The sequence below is a fragment of the Mustela lutreola genome, chromosome 3 (assembly GCF_030435805.1).
Source record: "Mustela lutreola isolate mMusLut2 chromosome 3, mMusLut2.pri, whole genome shotgun sequence".
NCBI classification, from domain to species: Eukaryota; Metazoa; Chordata; class Mammalia; order Carnivora; family Mustelidae; genus Mustela; species Mustela lutreola.
Window position 1 is genome coordinate 133276261 of NC_081292.1, and position 23234 is coordinate 133299494.

Consider the following 23234-nt stretch of genomic DNA (forward strand, 5'->3'; position numbering starts at 1 on the left):
TTAAGACTTTTTTTAATAATCCTTTTGGGGAAATGTATCCAGTCTTATTTATCAGTGTGTCTTTAAAGTATTCATCCCCAGCCGGACTCTCCTTATGGCGCTGCAGGTATTTAATACCAAGTGCTAATTTGATCAGAGTGTGGTCTATGGACCGGAAGCAACAATCAAAAGCACCACATAGGAGTTTGTTAAGAATGTAAATTATTAGGGTTCCACTCCAGACTTACTAAATCAGTTTGCTGGGGCCCAGCAGGTGATTCTGATTTGCACTGAAGTTTGAGAAATATTGTTAGATGTTTGACGCACAGATACATTGCAGCATCTCTGGAATAGGAATGATATTCTGATGGGAGATACAAATGGGTGGGGCGAGAAAGCCTGATATTATGTTATTGACCATTATATTACCTCCCCTGCCACTCACCCCGTGATTCTCAGAGGGAAACTTGGTTATGTTATCTGACTTTTTTCCTGTCATATTCCATATCTAGTAGCTATTTCCTCCAGATCAGAGTTTGCAAGTTGGTGGGTCATGTTTGGCCCAGAGATATTTAATTTTTTTTTGGCTCTGTGCTCCATTAAGTTAAAAACAAAACAAAACAAAACATTTTTTTGATCATTATTTTTAAAATGGATGATTTTGCATAAATATCCAAACTTTTGGTTTTCCCTCCCCCCAAATCCTGGACAGTATTTTGCCACATTGCAGTGATTGGCTGGAGCTAAGTAGCAGTTGTCGCCTTCAGAAATGTTTTTCTCCAGCTTTTCCCCCTCACTATTCTGTCTTTCACTTAGACTACTTCTTTATTTTATGTTACTTGCTATAGACACTGAACTTGTAACTCCTGCTGCTGCAGATCCCATCTCTTAAATGTAATGCCTCAATCTGTTCCTTTTATTCCCATGGTTCTTATTTAAGGCTTTGTCATTTCATGAACTACAATCTTGGCTTCCTAATATGTTCAGTCTAACCCTCTCCCACATTCAGTTATATTTCCAAAGATTTCTTTTCATATCACTCTTTATATTTAAAAAAAAACCCTGAACTACCCCCTCCTTGCTTAGAGGATAGTCAGAACTCTATCAAAATGGCATTCAAAAGCAATTATTTGGATAACCTTATATCATCCAGCCATTGTTTCCTCTCTTTCCCCCTACAATTTTTTGCTTGCCTGGCCTGAGATCCACATAGTCTCCACTCAAGTGGTAGTTCCTTGGGATATGCTTTAGTCTCTTTGGGCTACTACAACAAAATATCGCAGATTGGGTAGTACATAAACAACAGAAATTTATTTCTCATCGTTCTAGAGGCTGGAAGTTCAAGATTATGGTACTGGCATGGTTGGGTGAGGGACCTCCTCAGGGTCCCTGACTTGTTGCTGTATTTTTGTCGCTGTGTTTTCACGTGACTGAAAGGGGATAGGGTTCTCTCTGAAGCCTCTGTAAGGCAGTAATCAAGTTCATGAGACTTCACCTTCATGGCTTGAGCACCTTTCAAAGGCCCACCTCCTAATACCATAAGCTTTGGGGGCTTCAGTTTTTAATACATGAATTTTGTAGGGACATAAACGTTCAGAACATAGCAAGATGTTAATGGAAATTTTGGGGAATTAGAGGAGGTGCCAGTGCTTAAAAAGGTATGCCAAATAATCCATTAATGATAAGTTAAACAACAGTTCTTACAATAAAGTTTCTCAGAACTTTTAATGGGTCATTATTGTTACATATATTCAAGAGAAGATTGTAGGATATAATTCTGGCAAAATTACTTGATTGAATTCTCAGTATCATCCCTTGGAAAATATATGATTATGCCACACTACTTATTTTCTCATTATTCACCTTATTTTCTGCATTCCTTTTTCTAGATTCCCTTTTGTTTTGTTCCCTGGCCTGGAATGCTTTGTCTTCTCCTTTATGACCAACTTTGATAACATTTTCCCAGAGAAATAGTTCCTTTCATCCTTCTTTCTTCTCTCCTTTTCTGGATGGTAACATAGTCTCATTTCTTGAATAACCTTTTCATTGAACGTCTAGCCTTCTGAGTCTCCAGCACTCTACTAAGTACCAGAGAAAGATTAAAAAAAAAAAAAAAATTGGTTGATTCGACTGGTTTCTGCTCTGGGAGGTATAACATATTTGTGCCTTACCTCATTTTGTTAACACTGCTGTTTTAAGTCTCATCACATTTTGGCTTATATTATGGCTGTTGGTGTGTTTTAATAAAAGATGGTATGGTCAGGGTTTAAGCAAACCACACAAGGAGGTAGAAAGTCCAAACATTCTCTCCATTCCTGCTCCTTAAAGGTAGCTATGGTTAATGGTTATCTATACATCTTTCTAGAGATTTGTTATATATATACAAATATATGTATGTATATACTGTTGACTCTTGAAATTCATGGGGTTTAGGGGTGCTGATTCCCTGTGCTGTCAAAAATCTGCATGTAATTTTTGACTCCCCCAAAACTCAACTGCTAATAGCCTACTGTTTACTGGAAGTCTTGCTGATAAAATAGTTAATATATTTTATATGTTATATGTATTATATACTATATTCTTACAACAAAGTAAGCAAGGGAAAAATACTATTACAAAAATTATAAGGAAGAGAATATATATTTACTGTATTTACCAAAGTAAAATCCATGTGTAAGTGGACCTGCACACTTCAAATCTGTGTTGGTTCGTGGGCGAGTTGTGTATCTTTTGTCTCATATAAATAGGGTTGTGTTTTCTTAGTTTTCTTGACAGTTCATTTAGACTGTTAGTTATGGTCTAGTTTATTATTCTGTTTATATTTGTGTTCTTATTATACAGTACTATGTATATTGGGAGTAGTTCAATAAATGTTTGTTGGTTTTTTAAAATATGAAGGTATTGATCCTTCCAATTCTAATTTCCCTTGATTTTGTTAATTAAGTTTTAATATTGAATATATCATAATAATTTTTAGAATAATGCTTTTTAACCAGAACGTGAATGATTAAATCATTTATAGTTTTCAGCAACCTGGTCTTGCCCAAACTGTGTGTGATCTCAATAGCCATTTTTTTTTTTTTCTTGACTCTCCAGACCTCAACAGTTTAAGAGTTTAGCATCTCCAAGTTCTGGGACCATTTGAGGACTTAACTCCTGTCCACTCTGACAACTCCTCTTTCTCCCTTAGTCTCTCTCTCCTTCCTCCTACTTCTGCCATTTCTGAGAGGATTATACAGGTGGCTACTTAAGTGATTATTTCAAGATTCTGGTGTACCATCTAAACCATTTTAAAGATAGTATGTGCTCCATATGAAGTAAACTGTAATTTCCTTACTTTAATATCATTCAGTACTTTTCCCTCTTTAATTATTTGTTGTAGTCAACTTGCTGTCATATCTTTTATCTTGGGAATTTTATGACTAGGAGTTTTCTTCAAGGTTAAGGAAGAATTGAATTCATACTCTTCTCTTTTCTTTCAATTTAGCTGTTGACAGTGTCTTGAAGAGGATGACAATAATTGGTGTAATTTTATCCTTCCGGTCATTGGCCCAGGAAGCACTTAGAGATGTAAGAAACCATTTTAAGTACATATCCTATAGTTAAATAATCCCTTTTAATTTCCCAGAAATTAAACATTACTTAAAATTCCAGTTTTCATAATTATATAATATCAAATATATAGAAATAAGAGTTATTTAAACTTATTTTTTATTTTGGCATTGAAATAGGGGTGGGGATTTAGTTTGCCAGGATATTGTACTACTTTTTCAACTTTACTCTTCATTGAAGTGTTTTCCATTTCAGCTATATTCAGTTTGGCATTCTAAGTACTGTTCTTAGTACTTCAGAAAATCAAGTGAAAATAGAAAAGGTAAAATAATGATTATGAAAACTAGAAGTAATTGAATGGTTATAATTAAATTTGGGGTTCACCATTTTTTTTTTTTTTAAGATTTATTTATTTGAGAGAGAGACAGAGAGAGAGCATGCACAAGTAGGCAGAGCAGCAGGCAGAAGGACAGGGAGGAGCAGGCTCTCCGCTGAGCAGGGAGCCTGCTGCGGGGCTTGATCCCAGGACCCTGGGATCATGAGCCAAGCCAAAGGCAGCTGCTTAATCAACTGAGACACCCAGGTGCCCCTAGGGTTCATCATTTAAAAATAACAATGCATTTTTATTTGTTACCCTGCCTAGGTCTTATCTTACCACATTCCTTTTCTTGTAAGTTCAATTGAAGATTTCAAGGATCATATTCCAAGGGAAACTGATATGAAGGTAATAAAATTTCTATTTGGATTTTACAGTTTCTGAAATGAAATATTTGAGCTACATATGAAGTAAAATTTAATAAATTCAAAACAACTGTGAAGTTTATATTTTAGAGTGATCAATTAATTATGCTTACTTTTGCAAATGCATCTTTGAGAGCTCAGCACCAAAATGCTACATAGGCATTTTGAAAGTTCATCTTCCTTGATCACTTATAGCAATGTCAAATGTGTTGGTATTGATCTTTTCTTATACTGATAGCTGTTCATACATAAGCAGAATTAGAAAGACAAGCCAGTGACCTAAGAGTTGTTTTAGTAAAATTTAATCAATTTTTTAAAATTAATGTTAAAAGTCTTGTAAAAGGATTTCAATTATAGGGTATGATTTTTAAAAATTTTAATACCCTGTTTTAGAAATTAAGGAATATTAGTAGCCATATGTGAGTTTACAGTTTTGTTTTGAAAATATTTTGATCGTGAAATCTAACTTACTTATATAACCCCAGCAGTAATTAACCAGTGGTTACACATCCAGTAAGTGACCTCATATGTATGTTTTCCAAGCTTTCATGTGTCTTGAAAATATCTTATTTTCTGTTTCACATGTTTTGAAATGCACTGTCTGAAAAAAGTGATGTCTAAACTCTTTTTTGTATAACACTCAAGTTTTTTCTCAAATTGATGCTATTCACTTTTTGAGGCTTATTTTCCATGGCTTGTTCCATTCCTCTCCCATGCTCTTACCTTTCTTACTCTATCTTTCTTGTCATATGTATCCCATGAGGTAACTAGTTCTTCCTGTGTGCATTCTCACATCTGTTTGTTTCATCCTCCAATTTATTCTACCTGAAAATCCTGCCCTTGTCTAATTTCCGCCTTGTTGAAGTCCTGCTTATCTTTTCAGGTCTGAGTCAATTGCTGTATTCTGAGAAACATTCCTTGATCCCCAGGCAGAAGGATTTCTTTTTTCTTACTATTATCAGAAAACTTTTTTGTTTATCCATTGCAGAGTTAAATATTTTCTGCTTCGTATTATCATTGTGCTTTTTCTCTTAAATTTTTACTAGATTATAAACATTTTGAAGACCTTGTTTTATTTTTTTTTTGTCTCCTACAGTGCTTTACATAGTGTAAACATTTGAAATTAATGACTGTCCTATGATTTTATGTTTGAAAACCATGTGTGATTAGTGCAAACTTGTTAAATGGAAAAACTGTAGAAAAAAGTTAAGAAAACAGTAAAGATGAATCATTCCTTGAAAATACTATGGTGTATGGATTATGAGAGTATCTGAGCAACCATCCAGTTCTCTGAGCACCTGACATAATTATGTTTAGTTTTTAACAAACTTTCTTTCTTTCTTTTTTTTAAAAGATTTTATTTATTTATATAAAAGACAGAGATCACAAGTAGGCAGAGAGGCAGGCGGTGGGGGTGAGGGGGGGAGCAGGCTTCCCGTTGAGCAGAGAGCCCTATGCGGGGCTCGATCCCAGGACCCACTGAGCCACCCAGGTGCCCCTTTAGCAAACTTTCAACAACACTAATATTTTTTTTTAACTTACATATTTTTAACATTTATTTTTAACTGAAGTATAGTTGTTATACAATATTATACTAGTTTCAGGTGTACAACATAGTGATTCAGCATTTATAAACATTATGAAGTGCTCACCATGATAGTGTAGCTACTATCTGTCACCATACAAAGTTATTACAGTGTTGCACTACATACAGGGACTTACTATCCAAAACATTGTTGACTGTATTCTCCATGCTGTACTTTGCATTCATGTGATTCATTTTACATCTGAAAGTTTTTACCTCTTACTTCCCTTCATCTATTTGCCAATCCCTCTGGCAACCACCTGTTCTCCAAATATATATATTTTTAATAGCTTTATTGAGATATAATTCAGTTATCTTAAAATTTACCCATTTAAAGTATATAGTTCAGTGGATCTAAGTATAATCAAGTTTCTTGATATCCTGTCAATATTTATTGTTGTCTTAATTATAGCCATGCTAGTATGTATGAAATGGTATCTTATTGTTTTGTTAAAGATTTTCCTAAGATGATGAATGTTGAATACCTTTTCATGTGCTTATTGAGTATTTGTGTATCTTCTTTGGAAAAATCTCTTTTCATATCCTTTGCTCATTTGGATTGTTTGCCTTTTTAATTTTGAGTTGTAAGAGTTCATTATATATTCTGGATACAAGTCCATTAACATAGACATAATTTGCAAATCTCATTCCGTGGGTGGTTTGTTTTTTTGTTTTTTTGGTTTTTTTTTTCATTTTTGTAATAATGTCCTCTGTGGCACAAAAAGTTTTTTAGTTTTGATGATCCAGTTTGTTTGTTTTTCCTTTGGTTGGCTTTCCTTTTGGTGTCCTAAGAAACCATTGCCTTACCTGAGTCATAAAGATTTATATCTACATTTTCTTCTAAGAATTTTATAATTTTAGCTTCTGTGTTTAGGTTTATGATCCATTTTGAGTTAATTTATGGGTTGGGAACGAGTATTGGATCACACACAAAAAAAGTTCTTTTTTTTTTTTTTTTTTTTTTAAAGATTGATTTATTTGAGAGAGTACGTGAATGAGCAGGGAGAGGGGCAAAGGAAAAGGGAGAGAATCTCAAGCCAACTTGCTGCTGACAGGGGGTTGGGGGGGCTTGATCTCACAATGTTGAGATCACGACTTGAGCCAAAATCAAGAGTTGGGTGATTAACCAACTGAGTCACCCAGGCGCCTCCCCAAAAAAATGTTTTTCTAGAACTTAATCCATGGCAATTTCCATTTATTTTAAGATACACAGTTTTACTTCGCATTTTATACTGAGTTTTTTTTGGTAGCGATAGCAAAGGTATGCTATGTAACTATGTAATTGGTTTTTAACTGAGGTATTGAGTAGTCAGAATACCATACTTGAAATTGATATATGATACCAAAAAGAATTATTTTAGTCATTAGAAATTTCTTTATCAGACTTTAAATTTATATTCCTTGAAAATCTCTCATGGGACTGGACCCCTGCATGGCTCGGTCAGTAGGGCATGTGACTCTTGATCTCTGGATTGTGAGTTCAGGGTCCATGTTGGGCATTAGAGCTCGCTTTAAAAAAAAAAAAAAAAAAAAGGGGCGCCTGGGTGGCTCAGTGGGTTAAAGCCTCTGCCTTCGGCTCAGGTCATGATCCCAGGGTCCTGGGATCGAGCCCCGCATCGGGCTCTCTGCTCAGCGGGGAGCCTGCTTCCTCCTCTCTCTCTCTGCCTGCCTCTCTGTCTACTTGTGATCTCTGTAAAATAAATAGGTAAAATCTTAAAAAAAAAAAAAAATCTGTTATAAAGAGATTAATTTACCATATTTATAGCTATGATATGATGAGTCATTGAACCACCACAATTTTTCATTAAGTAAGTATGAATATAAATATAAGTTGAGCAATTTTGATTCACTTTGTTCCTTTATTCGTCTCTTTTGGCTTGATATTTTTACATCCATGCTTCCAAGAAATGTAATCTTAGTATGATTTTATTGGCATTTGCCACAGAGAGTATACAGATTTTCTTTGGCCTAACAATGGGAAGTTCTAATAAGCAGCACATTATAAAGTAATAACTCAATTTTTCATTGTAGGTTAGTTGTGCTGTAGTTCCTGTTTCAGCCAAGTTTGAGATACTCTAATATTCTCATAGGTAGATTCTAATTTAAAATGTCTTTCCTTACTAAAGTGAGATTTCTTAGAAATTTACAAAGTATTTCTTACTCTGTAATTCTTAAATATTCTGTCAGGTTGCAATGAATGTATATGAGTTATCATCAGCTGCTGGATTACCTTGTGAGATTGATCCTGCCTTGGTGGTAGCTCTCTCTTCACAAAAATCAGGTAAAGTGCATTGGTAAATATGTATTAGTCTTAGTTAAAATTACCAGGGCAACACAGATACAGGTATGGTACTTATTTATTCAAATGCCTACTTAATGTCAAATTTTTGGGGGGTGGGGATGGGTAGTTGGAATATAGCAATGCAGAAAAGACAAAAATCCCTGTCATCTGGAGCTTATGTTATAGTGTAGTCATAAGACTAGATGGAATATTTAAACCATAAGACTAGATGGAATTTCCAAGGTTAGTTAACATAGATGCAAAAGAAAGAGGATCAGGGTCTGATCCTTAGGACGCTTTCAAATTTAAGAACTCAGGGAGAAGAGGAGGAACTACTGAAAAAGAAACTGAGAAAGAAGGATGGATGAAAGAGAAGGAAAACTGGGAAAGAGGCACTTCCAGCAAAGTGGAGAGGGAATGATCAGCTATGTAGAACTGGGTAATGCTGATAAAAAGAGCGGCAGTGGAATTTTTGGAGCAAAATGCTGAATAGAGAGCGCTTAAAAGAGAATAGGAGAAAAGAAATGGGAAATAATAAGTATAAAACAACTCTGTCAGAGAGTTTTATTGTAAAGGGGAACAAAGAAATGAAATGATAGTAGCTAGAGGCAGGAATAAAATCAAGAGAAGGATTTTTTTCAGGTGACAGAGTCACAGAGTCTATACTGATAGAGATGGTCCAGTAGGTAGCATAATTGATATCTAGGAAAGAGTGTCTTATTTTCACTGGACTAGAGTTGTTTACCATGAATGAGTGCATCATTGTATTGTGTTAAACATTTAAAAGATTTTAAAACTAGCTCTTTGAAATGTAGTACCCAGAATGTTCTAGATTTGTCTACAAAGTAAATAACATTTTATCTGTTTCTGATACTAAAATAACCATCCCTATGGTTGGGTTATTATGTCTGGGTTCATTAGTTCTTTTTTTATTTAACATTCCTTTTTGTTTCATCATTCATGCAGTATGTTAATTATAGTCACATGGGTAATTGCCACTATTACTCATTTGGCTACAACTATATTTTTCATAGCCAAATTTTTAAAACATGTTCTGGCTCTTAAGTTCAGTTCTTACATATATGTGGTAGGTGAATAATAGAATACCTGGAATTTCCCAGGTACCAGACTCAACTGCCTAGGTAACCCTACAATTTTAATACACGTTATAATAAATATTTTAGAAAGGATTATGTCTTAAAAGACTTACGGCAGTGCTAGTTATTTTCATTTATCATTGGTTCCTTCTGTCTTCTAAAATAGGTTGGAAATCTAGTCCACTTTCCACATTTATATCTTTTAATACTAGTAGTAAACTTTAGATAACATTTACATGTTTAAAAAAAAAAAGGGCTTTTTAAAAATTATTTCATAGAGTAATTTATGCAATAATTTTCTAAACTGTAGTACACAGAATATTTTTATAAAATAATTTATCATCAGTTTTCAGTTAGGAAATTTTAGGATTCCACTTATCCTACTCATATTTTTTTGCCCTATAATCTTAAAATTAAAAATTTATTATGCCTCAGTGTTTTTTTTTAGAGGTCCTTGAAATATGTTTAGGTAGTTGATAATAGCCAATAATAATGTATTTTACTTCTGTATCACAACAAAGTTGTGATTAGTTCTGTAGAAGCTCAGTATAAAAATTGAAATTTGCATTTTCTGGTTTAGATTGATAGCTCTTAACTAATCTTGAAGAAATACCTTGGCTTTATTTTTAATTTTCTCCCTTAGAAAACATAAGTCCGGAAGAAGAATATAAAATTGCCTGCCTCCTTATGGTCTTTGTGGCAGTTTCTTTGCCAACATTGGCTAGTAATGTGATGTCTCAGTATAGCCCTGCTATAGAAGGTAATGGTTTAAAATTGCTTTGGTAATGAAAAAGTCAAGAGTTTTGATATAATAGATACTCTTCAAGTAATTAATGTTCATTTATAATAGAATGTAGATGAACTTACTAGCTATTTACTACTAGCTTTATAACCTTGAATAATTGACTTTTCTTTTTCAAAAGCCCCGGTTTCCTGATAAGTGAAACATGTATGTGTGAGCTTTTGGGTGCCTGGGTGTGTGTGGCAGGGGATGATGAAGTAGTATCCAACTCTTAAGATTATTTTAACGATTGAATGACAAAATGTAAAGCAGCTAAGAACATCTTTTTTAGTTTCAGAGACAATATAAAATTGATATATGATTTTTCTTGGGATTTTTTGAAAATTTGCCTTTTTAATTCAAACATCATTCATTGCTTTTTTTGCTATAATATTTTTAAAAGCACTAATCCTCATAAAAATGAAAGGAGAGCAAGGCAGGTAATCTCCCAATTCTTAATAATGTCACTATTTATGTAGGTTGTGACGTGATTAAAGACTTGCTGTTTATGTATTCTTTGAAATTTTGGGGTCATACAGAAAAACCAAAAACTCTATTTGCACTTTCTCAGGGCACTGCAACAACATACATTGTTTGGCCAAGGCCATCAACCAGATCGCTGCAGCTTTGTTTACAATTCACAAGGGAAGCATTGAAGACCGTCTTAAAGAATTTCTGGCGGTAGGTGTAGTCAAATAGCAGAACTTACAATGTTTTATAAGGAAAATTAAAATGATAACGATCAGATATAACAATAAATTCTTTTTATTTTTTTCCCCCTCTGTAAGGAGGACCAGGTGAAGAAGGCAGGCATTAAAATCAAGGAGCCAGTTAGCATTTTTTTTTCCCTTAGAAATCTCTCATTTCTAAATCTCTGCAATATGACCTTTTTTTTTTTCTAAGCTGATTTTTGTACTGCCTTGAATTTTGCCCATTATCTTATATATAGACACTGAATGATTGAAATGTATTATTTTAGGTTGAAGCATAGTGAAAATAAGTAACTTATGAACATTTCATTAAATCTTTCTTAAAATGTTTATATACTTTTAAGCTTGCATCTTCCAGTCTACTGAAGATTGGCCAGGAGACAGATAAAACAACAACAAGAAATAGAGAATCTGTTTATTTACTGCTAGATATGGTAAGTCTCATTTTATTTTTTATCAACAAGAACATTCTTGATAGTCTTCTTGGCATGTAGTGTTTCAATAACAATATGAGCTGAAGTACCTTCTGTTCAGTCCACTCAAGCTACACATTTTCTAAATACCACTTGAAAGACTAACATTACTTGTATTTTATCATATGGTAATCATACCAGGAAACAACAGAATGAAAGATAAGTATTACCTATTGGATATTCTTTTATAAATAGTTTTTTAACCACCTGGGAATCAGTTAAGGCCTTATATTTTCTTAGTGTGTCATTTTCAACTCTTCAAGTTTTTCTGAATTTTCTACGTTTTGACTCCCTTCCACCCATCTAATACAATTTGCTATGATTCTCTGAGCCTGGCCAGCTCTTTCTCTTCACTATCTGAACCAGCTATGCTTGCTTCTACACTGTAGCTCTTCCCTCGCTTATAGTAATCTCCTTTTCCTGCATAGATCTGTATCTATCCTATGCTTTGGCATACCCCATAGCTAAAATCTTTTTCTAGATAGACGTTCCTGATTACTGTGGCTCACATTAATCTTCATCCCTTTTGAACTCCTCTAGCTTTCCACTTAGTTACAGTTGGTCTTATGTTTGATTTGGCTTTTTGGCTTAATCTTGGAAACCCAGTTAAACTTGATGCTATGGACCATATTTTAAATATGTTTATATTCTTTTATATGTCTAGAATAGAGTTGAGAGCAAATGAAAGTGCTCAATCTTTTCTTATGATTAGTAGACTTAATTGAAAAGTGGTGATTTTAAAGATTTTGATAACAAAATACTGGCACATTTACATTTCACATTTTAAAGTAAAAAAAAAAATTTTCTCACTATTTCTAGTAAGAACAGTATAGAAATTATGATTTAGTGGCTGTGAGTAAATGTTCTGATTACAAATAATTTCAATTCTGTGATGCATTTTTTCTACTTTTCAGATTGTGCAGGAATCCCCATTCCTGACAATGGATCTTTTAGAATCTTGTTTTCCTTATGTCTTGCTGAGAAATGCATACCATGCTGTCTACAAGCAAAGTGTTACATCTTCTGCATAAAATAATAAAATATCTACTTATTGAAGACAAGCACGCATTTTTTGTTGCTCTGGTTTTACCTGTAAACTGTGGAACTATTTTACCTTAAGGCCTGAAAAACAGTTTTGTGGATTATAAATTTCTTTCATACGGTTGTATTTCTGATCATTTGTTTCATTTAATATGGTTGGACTACAGTATACTTGGTTGATTTAGGTTTCATATTCACTGAATTCACTAAAGTTATTCCTATAATTTTAGAATATCATTGTTTGAAAAACATACATTATCTCTATGTTTTTGATATTTGAAAATGAAAAAATCTTTGCTTGTTTATTTCTGAAAAAGAATTGTATTTAGTGATTATTTTAGATAGTGATATTATAGCATTCATCTGTGTGTAAATTATTTCATATAGGGAAGAGTTCTGATCTGTACCTATGGTTCTTAATGAAAACAAAACTGGATGTGCATTTCTGTGATGTTATGAATACATTTCTACTTTATTTTGAAACATTTGCCAAACTAAATACTGTAACACTGTATAACATTAAAAATGTTAAAGGACTGCTTAACATTAGAAGCAGACTATGTCCAGAAATTCTAAAACAGCAGCATATGTTGTTGCTTGTATAAAGCCTGGTGATAATTTTTAGACTAACTTCCATAGTGCCCTACTGGCATTAGCACTACCATTGTACCCTGCTGTATAATAAACAATCTTAGACATTTATCAACTGTTGATACAAATGTTAGTCCCTAACCACTTTTATATGTTTTAAATTTTTGAAATTCAAGTGTACCTGCCATAACATAAAATAAACACTAGACTGTATCACATTTTGAATTATTTCTTTAATTTTGGATCTCCAGAAATTTATTCAATATGAATATTTTAGTGTCATTTTAGTTTAAAATAAGCTTTAGTTTAGGAATGTCTAAATTTAGCATTTGATACTAGGTCAGTTGGAACAAAATTTGATTAAGTATTTTGAAAAACATTCCACTGGGAAAAAATTTTAAATATAATTGGGAAATAAAATTACATAACAATTTTTAAGAATTAAGAACTAAAAGGAAACTCATATGCCATCAGCTTGCAGTTGTGTATGTGACCAAATGGACAGAGTTACTTGAAAGAATGGGAATAAAATGAATGATATGAAACTATAAAATGTTGTTGAGAACTACATCAGTGAGTAATGAATGGGAAAGACCTATTGCTTAGGGGTTGGCATGGTGGGCAGAGCAGCTCATTTTGTTTAAAAACTAACCAAATGTTTTGTTCTTTGATTGACGTTATAAAGACTACTTCTCAGCAGCTTTGTATCTGGGTCTCAAATAGAGCTTTTTCTCACAGCTTCTTAAGCATACCCTAGTAAAATCTCAAGAGAAAAGAAAGGTACTATGAACACAGTTATATAATGTTCTTCTTTGTTCAGATATAAAGAGTAGAATGAAATTGAGGTGCCACAAGATTATCGTGTTGCTATTTTGCATATGATTTTTTCCAGTCTATACTTAAAGCAGGGAATAGTTATCACTATCTGTTGGGAATTTTCAGTAGTTCAGTGAGGATTTTTGAAAAGGGAAAGAATTTTCTGGGTTGCCTGGGTGGCTCAGTTGATTAAATGTCTGACTGTTTATTTGGGCTCAGGTATTGATCTCCAGGTCCTGCCTGGGATTGAGTCCAAATCAATCTCCACACTCAGTGGGGAATCTACTTGAGATTCTCTTCCTCTCCTTCTGCCTCTCCCTTCATTTGTATGTGCTCTCTCTCTCTCTCTTTCAAAATAAATCTTTTAAAAAGAAGGAAAGAAATTTTTTAATGGAGTGGTTTTATAGACTTGAAATAGCCTGATGACTCAGTGAACAGTTGAAATTAAATTGTTTATTTTGAAATTTTAGTATCCTAGGGTGATAGTAACTTGTTGGTAATGATACCCTGAGAGGTAAAATAGGTATTTGAATATACGCACTTAGATTGGTAATGTGGTAGGCCATAAAGATGTCCATATGCCATTATTAAACCCTGTTTAGGCCAAGAAAAGATGGCTCCTTCACAGTCATGTGAAGGTTTTCTTGCCTCAGTTTTTTTCTCACATACCCAAACTGACTGGTGTGGTATCTGATTATTCTTTGAAGACAATCTTTCTTTCAAAAAAAAAAAAAAAAAAAGATGTAACTTGGAGAATTAAAAGTAAACTGACAGTACTATTTCTAACATTTTGTTTGTCCTAACTTTTTTTTTGTATTAATGTAATGTTCTTATTCTAAACTTTACAGCACACTGTTTTTATTGTTTTGTGTACAATCATGTCATGCCATGGATGCTAGTCCTATACTCTGCTATTTCACTCAGCAATAGAAGATGTCTTTGTTTTTTTTCTTCAATGCCTCATATATGCCATGACTAATTTAGTAATTTAGTGAACATTTAGGAAATTCCTTGTTTTTCATTTTAAATATCTTCTGTCTATATCTTGGTGAATTTGGCCCATTATCTCCTTAGGATAGTTTCTTACAAGTAAGATTGCTTGGTGGAAGGATGTACAAACTTTATTTATTTTTTAAAGTTTTTATTTAGTTATTAATTTGACAGAACACAAGTAGGCAGAGAGGCAGGCGGGGGTGGAGTGGGGGAAGCAGGCTCCCCGCTGAGCAGAGAGCCCGATGTGGGGGCTTGATCCCAGCACTCCAGGATCATGACCCGCAGCCGGAGGTAGAGGCTTAACCCACTGAGCCACCCAGGAGCCCCAGGATGTACAAATTTTAAACTTTGATACATAATATTGGTTCCCAAGAAGATTATAATAATCCAGTAAGATTATATCAGTTTTACTCCTATAATTGTGTGAATATAATTTATTCTATTACTGCTAATCCATATCTTTGCCTCTTCAGAATGGGAGACATTTTGTTTTAATTTGCATTTCTTTATTAGGGAGGTGAAATGTCTTTCTTGTGTTAATTGGTTATTTTTATTTCTTTAATGAATTACTCATTTTCATTCTTTTTGTTACTTTCAAGTGGTGTTTGAAGCTTTTAAGATACTAATTGAACACTTACTGGCATATGTAAAAAATTTTTGGTCCCATACAATCTTGAGTGTAGTGATGTGGCTATTAAAATCTACTAATAGTGCATAGTAATTAATATTAGGATGCAGCTACTTTGATAACTGAATTTTAATTGGGTTTTAGAAGTATAGGACATTTATTTCTAAGAATAGCATTCATATAAAAAGGGTGTATATATATCTTTAAAAATGAAAAGATGTTCAATTTAAATATATGAACTTAAGAATCAATTGAAATTATGGTGAGATTATAATTCCTTTATTCTATTAAATAGGTATAAAATTATACATTAAGCTAATTCAGAGAGATTTTGTTTGTGTGTTAGATACTATATATAGGAGACTGTGTATATAGCAATTTTTAACCTCATTCCTCAGAGATGTCATTTTAAAAACTGTTTTCGATAAAAACATTTGCCAATCAGAAGGCAAAAAGTTGCAAGACTTTCCTTGCCTTTCATACTAATAGCCTGGTGTACATCATTTTTTAAAGAGAAGGAAAAAAGACCAGAAAGAACTTAAGTGCTTTCTTTCTAAATTAGTAGAATTAATATTAGCCTTTGTCTTTTCATTATATCCTCTAGAGTTCATTTGTAAAGCTCTTTGTATTTTAATGTGCTTGGTAAAATTGTTTGTATCATTCATTTCACCCCAGACTTCATTTTATGGGAAGTTTTTCATTTTATAAAATGATTGTGAACCCAGGTAAAGTGGCCGTTTTGTTTTAAAGGGTTTTTTGTTTCGTTTTTCATTTTGTTTTGTTTTGTTTTGAGCTAGAGAGCAGGGGAAGGAGCAGAGGGCAGGGACAAGCAGATTCCATGCTGAGTGTGGAGCCTGATGTGGGGCTCCATCCTAAGACCCTGAGATCAAGACCTAAGCGGAGATCAAGAGTCAAATGTTTAACTGACTGAGCCACCCAAGCACCCCTAAAGTGGCCTTTTGTTACTGAAAATATAAAAGAAATGGGATCTATATCATACATTATTTTAAATGTAATTTAGATAATTCTTTGTGAAGAAAAAGCTGCCCTACCTATCATTTAGCCATCTGTAATCCTTGTCTTTATGGATTGTACTAATAGAGGAAATCTGGTCACAAACTGTTCTCCAATTCAGTCAATTTGAGCATATGTCTGTATGATTGGGATGAAAAAGACGTGTAAGGTCTTGCACCTCCCTTCTGGGAGCTTAGAGTAAACTTTGCTGTTATGTCATATTTTAATCAGCTAATTGTTCTGCTAGTGTTGCCAGTTTCTTAACCCAGGAAGGATGGAAAAAATTCCAAAGTTCGGTGGAATAGAGGACTAGGATCCTGGTAGTTGATTCTGGAAAAAAGGCTTCTGGGAATGTCAGCACAGAATAAACCTTTAGGAATCTAGAAGTAAGGAAGAGTCATTTGAGCCGAAGTTAGGGCAGCTGCTGGGGAAACAGTCTTCACGGTCAAGAAAGTGCTCCAGAAATGAATAGTTTTTACAGGGTTATATACTTTTTACATCTTACAAAAACTCAGAATAGTATAGAATAGTACATAGGCAAGAATCACGAGGTTTACCATAAAGGAATGCAGGGAGTAGGTGCACTGATTGCTGTCTCAAGGATGGTTTTCCCTTAGGTTACCCGTTCACAGAGTAGATGTACCATGCAGGTGTGGTAGGCCATAAATCGGGCTTTTGGTTTGAGCAAAAATTACATGTAGTCATGGTGACTTAGGAATCTAAAAATGGCTTCCCTTGTCTGTCAGGCCTTTTGAGAGTTTTTCACTCATCACACGCAGGAGAAGGTTGAGTCCAAAAAAAATTCAGAGCTTAGCTTTGTGTGTTACACTTTGTGTGTTATACTTGACATGGTGCTGTGATGATAGTAATGAGAATCTGATGTGGTTGAGCAAATATTGGCTGGATGAGATAAACTTCATTTGTTCTAGCAATAAATACCCTTACCTACCTTTGTAATTCCCCGGTAAGTAGAAACAGTGCCTTAGATTTAAAATGGGGGCTTCCTTCTTCTTCCATTAGACTCTTATTTATTCCTTTTTCTTTCTTTTTTACAAGTTACCTCTTAATTTTCCCTTCTCTTTTCAGGGTGATCCTGGGACTTGGCACAGATGCTTCCCATGACTTCCCATTTGGAATCCCCCTGTTAGTCATTGGCACTCTCCTAGTAATTCTCTACCACTTTTCCATTCATTCATTCAGCAAATATTTCTAGATGCCTGGATATAATGGTGAGCAAAATAGAGAAGGTCCCATTTTACAGTTAAGTTTGCACATTAATGATGGTAGGCAGTAAAGGAACAAACTTCTGATAGAGGAAGTATTGAGATGGTGGGCTGGGAAGACAAGGAGAGAGTTGTTTGAGGCATCAGGGAAGGCCTGTGTATGAGGAACACTGGAGCTGGTACATGAAAGGTGAGAAGGGGCCAGAAATTGTCAGAGAGCACAGTGAAGGTGAAAGCCCAGAAGGCAAAAAACAAAACAAACAAAAAAAAACTTGGCATGTACGAGGAACAGAAGAAAGTATACCAATTAGTATTTCTGTGGGTAGGAGCCTCACAGGGCTGGCTAGCTCTTCTACTTTCCTGGTCTGCCTGTCTTCTATCTTCTTTCTTTCTTCTTTGCTTATATATTCAAAGTTCCAAAGTCCAATCTAAGGTAGGTTGGCCATAAAGAAAGAAAAATTGAATTCACTGGTTGGCTGTGGCATTGATGTGAGAATGGTCGAGTTTCATGTGTCTACCACCAGGCCTTCTAAACCAAATTTTTTTCAGGCGGTGAATCATAATCTACCAATTATGTGTAATCGTGCCAACCCTTCTATTACAGTGACTTGCCTTTGGAAGATAACAGCTGTGTTATTCTTAAAAACCTCTGAATGAGTAATCCCTAAAGTAGTAGCTACACATCTGTCTTTATGGCTGCTTGAGCACAAACCGCCATATCATTTAATGGCATTGGCCTGAATTTTCAAATAGACAACATGCCTCTTTTTCTAAAGATTTGCTGTGACCTTTGTCTTTTGGGAAAAAAGACTGGTTTGTATTCTTAAATGTTTTAATCTTTAATAAAAAATGATTGTTTAGCTATTTGGTCCTATAGAATTGAAAGGAAAATTCATATTTATTGACTCTACCTGGTATTATTTTCAGAGTGGAAAGCTGCTTTAAGTATATTGAAGTACGGGTGCTTATATGAATCAAACTTCCCATACATATTACTGTCACTAACATTTCAGATCAAGCATGCCTAACTCTAATGTGTCTCATTTCCAAGAAAAGTTTTCAGCCTGTCATTTTGACCTAAAAAATAACAAAATAGGGCAAATTAGCAGATTAAAGTGAGGAACCTACCCAGAGAGGGCTATATCTTATTTCCAATTAACCTTAACCCTCACTTTACTAGTAATTTTCTCTTCACTTCGAGAATGAGATGGATGGGCAGGTTCTGGTCAACTTCTTTCATGAGGTCCACAAATCTGGGACATGAGTGACCTGGAAATTGGGCTATACTCTATGAACAACCTGGTGATTACTGTCTTAACTGTTGTATATGGCTAAGTCATATTCATAGTGTATATACTGACCATATGCTCAATGGTCTAGTCTTGAAATCAGTATTTGGCCAAGACCTACTTGGAAGATCACCATTATAGAATACAAGCTTCTGTGATACATGAACAACTTCTATTCAAAAATTGTTACAATTTTATTAGATCAGTTATGTTTTTAAAGTTTAATATAGTTTAGGATCATTCATTTTTCACCTCTGTCAACTGCCAAATTGCTCCTGTGCTCATTTTAAATCACTCATTTAAAATACTAATGGGGCACCTGGGTGGCTCAGTGGGTTAAGTGGCTGCCTTTGGTTCAGGTCATGGTCTTAGGGCCCTGGGATAGAGTCCCAACTCTCTCTGCTCAGCGGGGAGCCTGCTTCTACCTTTCTGTCTGCTGCTCCCCCTGCTTGCTCTCTCTCTCTATCTCTGCCAAATAAAATCTTTAAAAAACCAAAATACTACCTGCGTTCAAGTATAGAGTGGAGAGCAACTCATGAAATTGCTATCAAATTATTTAAGATCTGCTTTTTCTCCATTAGTACTAAGTTAAAGGCATCTCCTCTTTAACTCCTGGATTTGAAGTTTTGGGGGTCAGTGGTAATGATAAAATTTCTTAAAGTATTCTTGCATGCTGAAACTTCATGTATTATTGGATTATATTGCCAGAAACAAACCTAAAACATGTTGCCCTTGTTTATTATTTCCTAATTTTGCATGTATCACTGGATCACAATTTCTTGAAAAAAATTTTTCATAAACTTTGGTTCTAAAAATGTGATAACAGAACAAATACAATTGAATTCCCATTTGCATATTATCTTTAACAGCATGCCCATTAATTTCAGCATCTTCCATTTAGTAGAAAGAAAATCTTTACAGCAAGTGTCATGTAAGAGAAACATGAGTTCTAAAGGCGCATTCAGGGACACCTGGGTGGCTCAGCCAGTTAAGCATCCACCTTTGGCTCAGGTCATTCGGGTTCCTTGCTCCACAGGGAATTAGCTTTTCCCTCTGCCTGCTGTTCCCCCTACTTGTGCATGCTCTCTTCCTCTGACAAATAAATAAAATCTTTAAAAAAAAAAAAAAAGGCACATTCATTCTTTAAGTGATAGAATCCAATTTGGGGATATCTCTACTCCAATTACATCTGAAAGGTTTTACTTGAAACTGGATATTCAATTGTTAATCATAAATCAAGATGCTGTACTGACTATGTATGACCATAACCTATGTGATTACCTGGTGATTGATCATACATAAGTTGTAGATGCCAGAGAGCAGGTTGGAGCAGGCATTCGATTGTTAGACCTTGCAAAAACTGAAGCAGAATCTAAGGAGCAGAGATAATGCAGAACTTCCTAGGCTGAAGCTGAACTTCAGTCCATTCCTATTTCTTACCTTCAGCCAAAATGTACACAGGTCTCTGTGTGTACCCTGAAGTGCAAGGCCCAGCTGGCAGAACTTGAGATGAGAGGACAGGTCAAATTTGACCTTGGATGTTAATAGGGGTATTGTCCAAGCTGAAAACGCTGGTTAGAGTCTTAAGAAGAGCTCACATTTATTGATAGCTCGCAATGCAGCAGACACTGCGAAGTTTTATCAATTGGATCCTTTTTTGCTCATTTAGTCTTCTCAGTCATCCTACATGGTGATTATCCCCAAGTTACTCCTGTGGAAACTGAGGCTCAGGGAAGGTGAGTAACTTGCACAAACTCATATTGAAAGGAAGTAGTGGCTAAATATCAATCTGGCCCCAAACTACATACTTACCATTATATGGTCTCTGATCTCTCAGATATAAATGTGGACTTTTTTATGCACTAGCATTTAAAGGTGCTTTGCACGGATTTACCTGCAGATTCAGAGTCAGGAAACACTTCTGAGTGCTTACATTGTGCCACTGTTGATACTAGGCATTTTCATGCCCATTACCCCATTTAATCTGCACAACCAAATTGGTCAATAGGGACTATTTTTTCATGAAGAAACTATCACAGCTTTAAATCCCTTGTAACAAAAATACAGAGTGACGGTAATAATGGAGCATTTTAGTTTTTTATAGCTGGATAAAGCTTTAGAAATTACCTATTTTAACCTAGTCAACAACAATTATCCAAAGTCACATAGAAGAAATCTTGTGATTTCTTCTAGAATTCTTTCATCTTGATTCTTGGTTCAGTAGATCTAGTGCTCCTTGTACTGTGCCATGCTGCTACATAAATGTGCATAGTCCCACAGTCAAAGTTTAAATCATAATGAGCATTTGCTGGTTCCTGCTAGCATTTTAGGGGTATGTATGAGGTATGATTCCATGGCATCAAACAAATCTGGGATCCCAGTCCCAGCTCTGTCACTTAAGGATGAATTACTTGACTGAGGTTGTTTCTGTAAGTGTAGAATGGGGATAATGTCTACCTCAAAGGGCTGTTGTAAGGATTAAAGAAAGTGAGGACATATATATAAATTGATGAGATTTAATAAGTGGTTGCTATTATTTGTTGTTGATTTGGCTATTTGTTGTGATTTTTATAAAATTATCTTAAAAGAGTTTGTCATGGTTTTTTATGAATAGTAACATCACAACTTCCAGTCATGAGAATGGACATTGTTGTGTCAGCCTGTACTCCAGCTCTGATCTGAGAATCTCTGTATTAAATGGGAAAGAACTCTTTCTCGTGTAGATTTAACATAAAGCAATCTTCAAGTTAATGTAAGACTGTTCTTTACTATATATACTTTATACTGTATTTGTGCATAGAATATACCACAGATGTAAAAGATAGAAAGCTTACATTTTCAAATGTCCTTGTAGTACCCAGAACAATTTCAACAGTTGCTCACTGGAAGCCTCTGTGCCTTTTCTCATGTTGTTTCCTACCTCTAGAATGGAATGTTCTCTCATATTATGGCCTGCAAACTGCTGATCATATTGTCAACAGCGAGTTCAAACATCAACTTCTTTTCCAGAGTACATCATCCACTGTTTCTTCTGAACCTTGTAAATACCTTTATTGTAATACTTATTGAATCATAGTGTAATTGTTACATATTGGTGTCTCCTTTGATTCTGGGAATGTCTTCTGGATCCATGTTTATTTCATCTTTTTTTTTTTTTTTTAAATCAATCCCCCAACTCGGTGGAAAAGGCTGATGGCTAGATAGAAGTTACAGAAAAATGTCTGTTGCTTCACGTTGGGGACAAGTTATTTTTCTTTTTGTTCTTGTTGAGGGACAGGGCATTGTGAAGTACAGGTAGGTACTTCCGGTGCCTGGAATGGAGGTGGCTCACTGGTGACACAAAGTGGTTTCTGTGATTTCTCCCAGTGAGATGATTCACATGTTTGGAGTCCTGGGGGAGATGTGGAATCTGAACTTCTTATATAAATAGGCATAACCCCCTGAAACTAATAGTACATGATATGTAACTAAATTGAATTTAAATAAAAAAAATTTTTTTAAATAGGCTTAAGGATAGTGAAAGATCAAGAAAGTGTTCCATATAACAGGAAAATGATTAAAAAAAAAAAAAACCAACTCTGGAAATGTAAGTGAAATGCCAAGAACAAAGAAGAGAAGGTCTAAGAGAAATTACAGAGTGACAGTTGAGGTCATTGTCCTAAAATAGAAAAATAATCCTTACAATTTGGTGACTCACCCCTAACTAAAGTCAGTACTTCATAAAAAAGGTAGGAGCTTTGAGACACTTAACTGTAATCTTATCCCTTTGCAGAAATACCTCCCGTACTTGAGCTGGTCTGATGATCTTCTCATGTCACCAGGCACAAGGATTAGTAGACCTTGAAATATCCTTTCAGTGTAACTTCTCATCTACTCTCAAGATCACACCGACAATCACTTTGGCAGCTGATCACAGAGTGACAACCGACAAGGCTCCTAGGCTTTCAAGATGGCAGAACACTCTTGCAGAATAAATGCCTTTGCTGCTGGAGTCCACAGCATCCAGAAACTGATTGGAGGAAGCAGCTGATGACCTCTCTAGTGAGTTCTATTTTTGTCATATTTGAGCCCAAGTCCAGTGGTTGCTAACAAGTGAACTAACCCTAATACTTCAGTTTGAAGGAGATATCACACAATTCAAGTATACTCTCCTCAGCTAGAAGCCATAGAGCCTTCTTTAGCTACAGTCTGAACATTAGCATTCTTTTTTTTTTTTTTAAAGATTTTATTTATTTATTTGACAGAGAGAAATCACAAGTAGATGGAGAGGCAGGCAGAGAGAGAGAGAGGGAAGCAGGCTCCCTGCGGAGCAGAGAGCCCGATGCGGGACTCAATCCCAGGACCCCGAGATCATGACCTGAGCTGAAGGCAGAGGCTTAACCCACTGAGCCACCCAGGTGCCCCTGAACATTAGCATTCTATACAAAACATTGCAGTTGG

At 34.9% G+C, this 23234-nt stretch overlaps 1 protein-coding gene across 4 annotated transcripts in view; it reads left to right on the forward strand.

Moving 5' to 3' along the window:
• Nucleotides 1-13049, forward strand: part of NCKAP1 (NCK associated protein 1) — a 100292-nt gene extending 87243 nt beyond the window's left edge. For all 4 annotated transcript variants that reach the window (XM_059166844.1, XM_059166845.1, XM_059166847.1 and 1 more), the window contains 7 exons: nt 3467-3549; nt 4175-4255; nt 8045-8138; nt 9879-9995; nt 10588-10697; nt 11071-11160; nt 12114-13049. In XM_059166844.1, the coding sequence (XP_059022827.1) occupies nt 3467-3549; nt 4175-4255; nt 8045-8138; nt 9879-9995; nt 10588-10697; nt 11071-11160; nt 12114-12230 (692 nt within the window). In that variant the 3' untranslated portion in view covers nt 12231-13049. The remainder of the gene's footprint in view (nt 1-3466; nt 3550-4174; nt 4256-8044; nt 8139-9878; nt 9996-10587; nt 10698-11070; nt 11161-12113) is intronic.
• The last annotated feature ends 10185 nt before the right edge of the window (nt 13050-23234 follow it).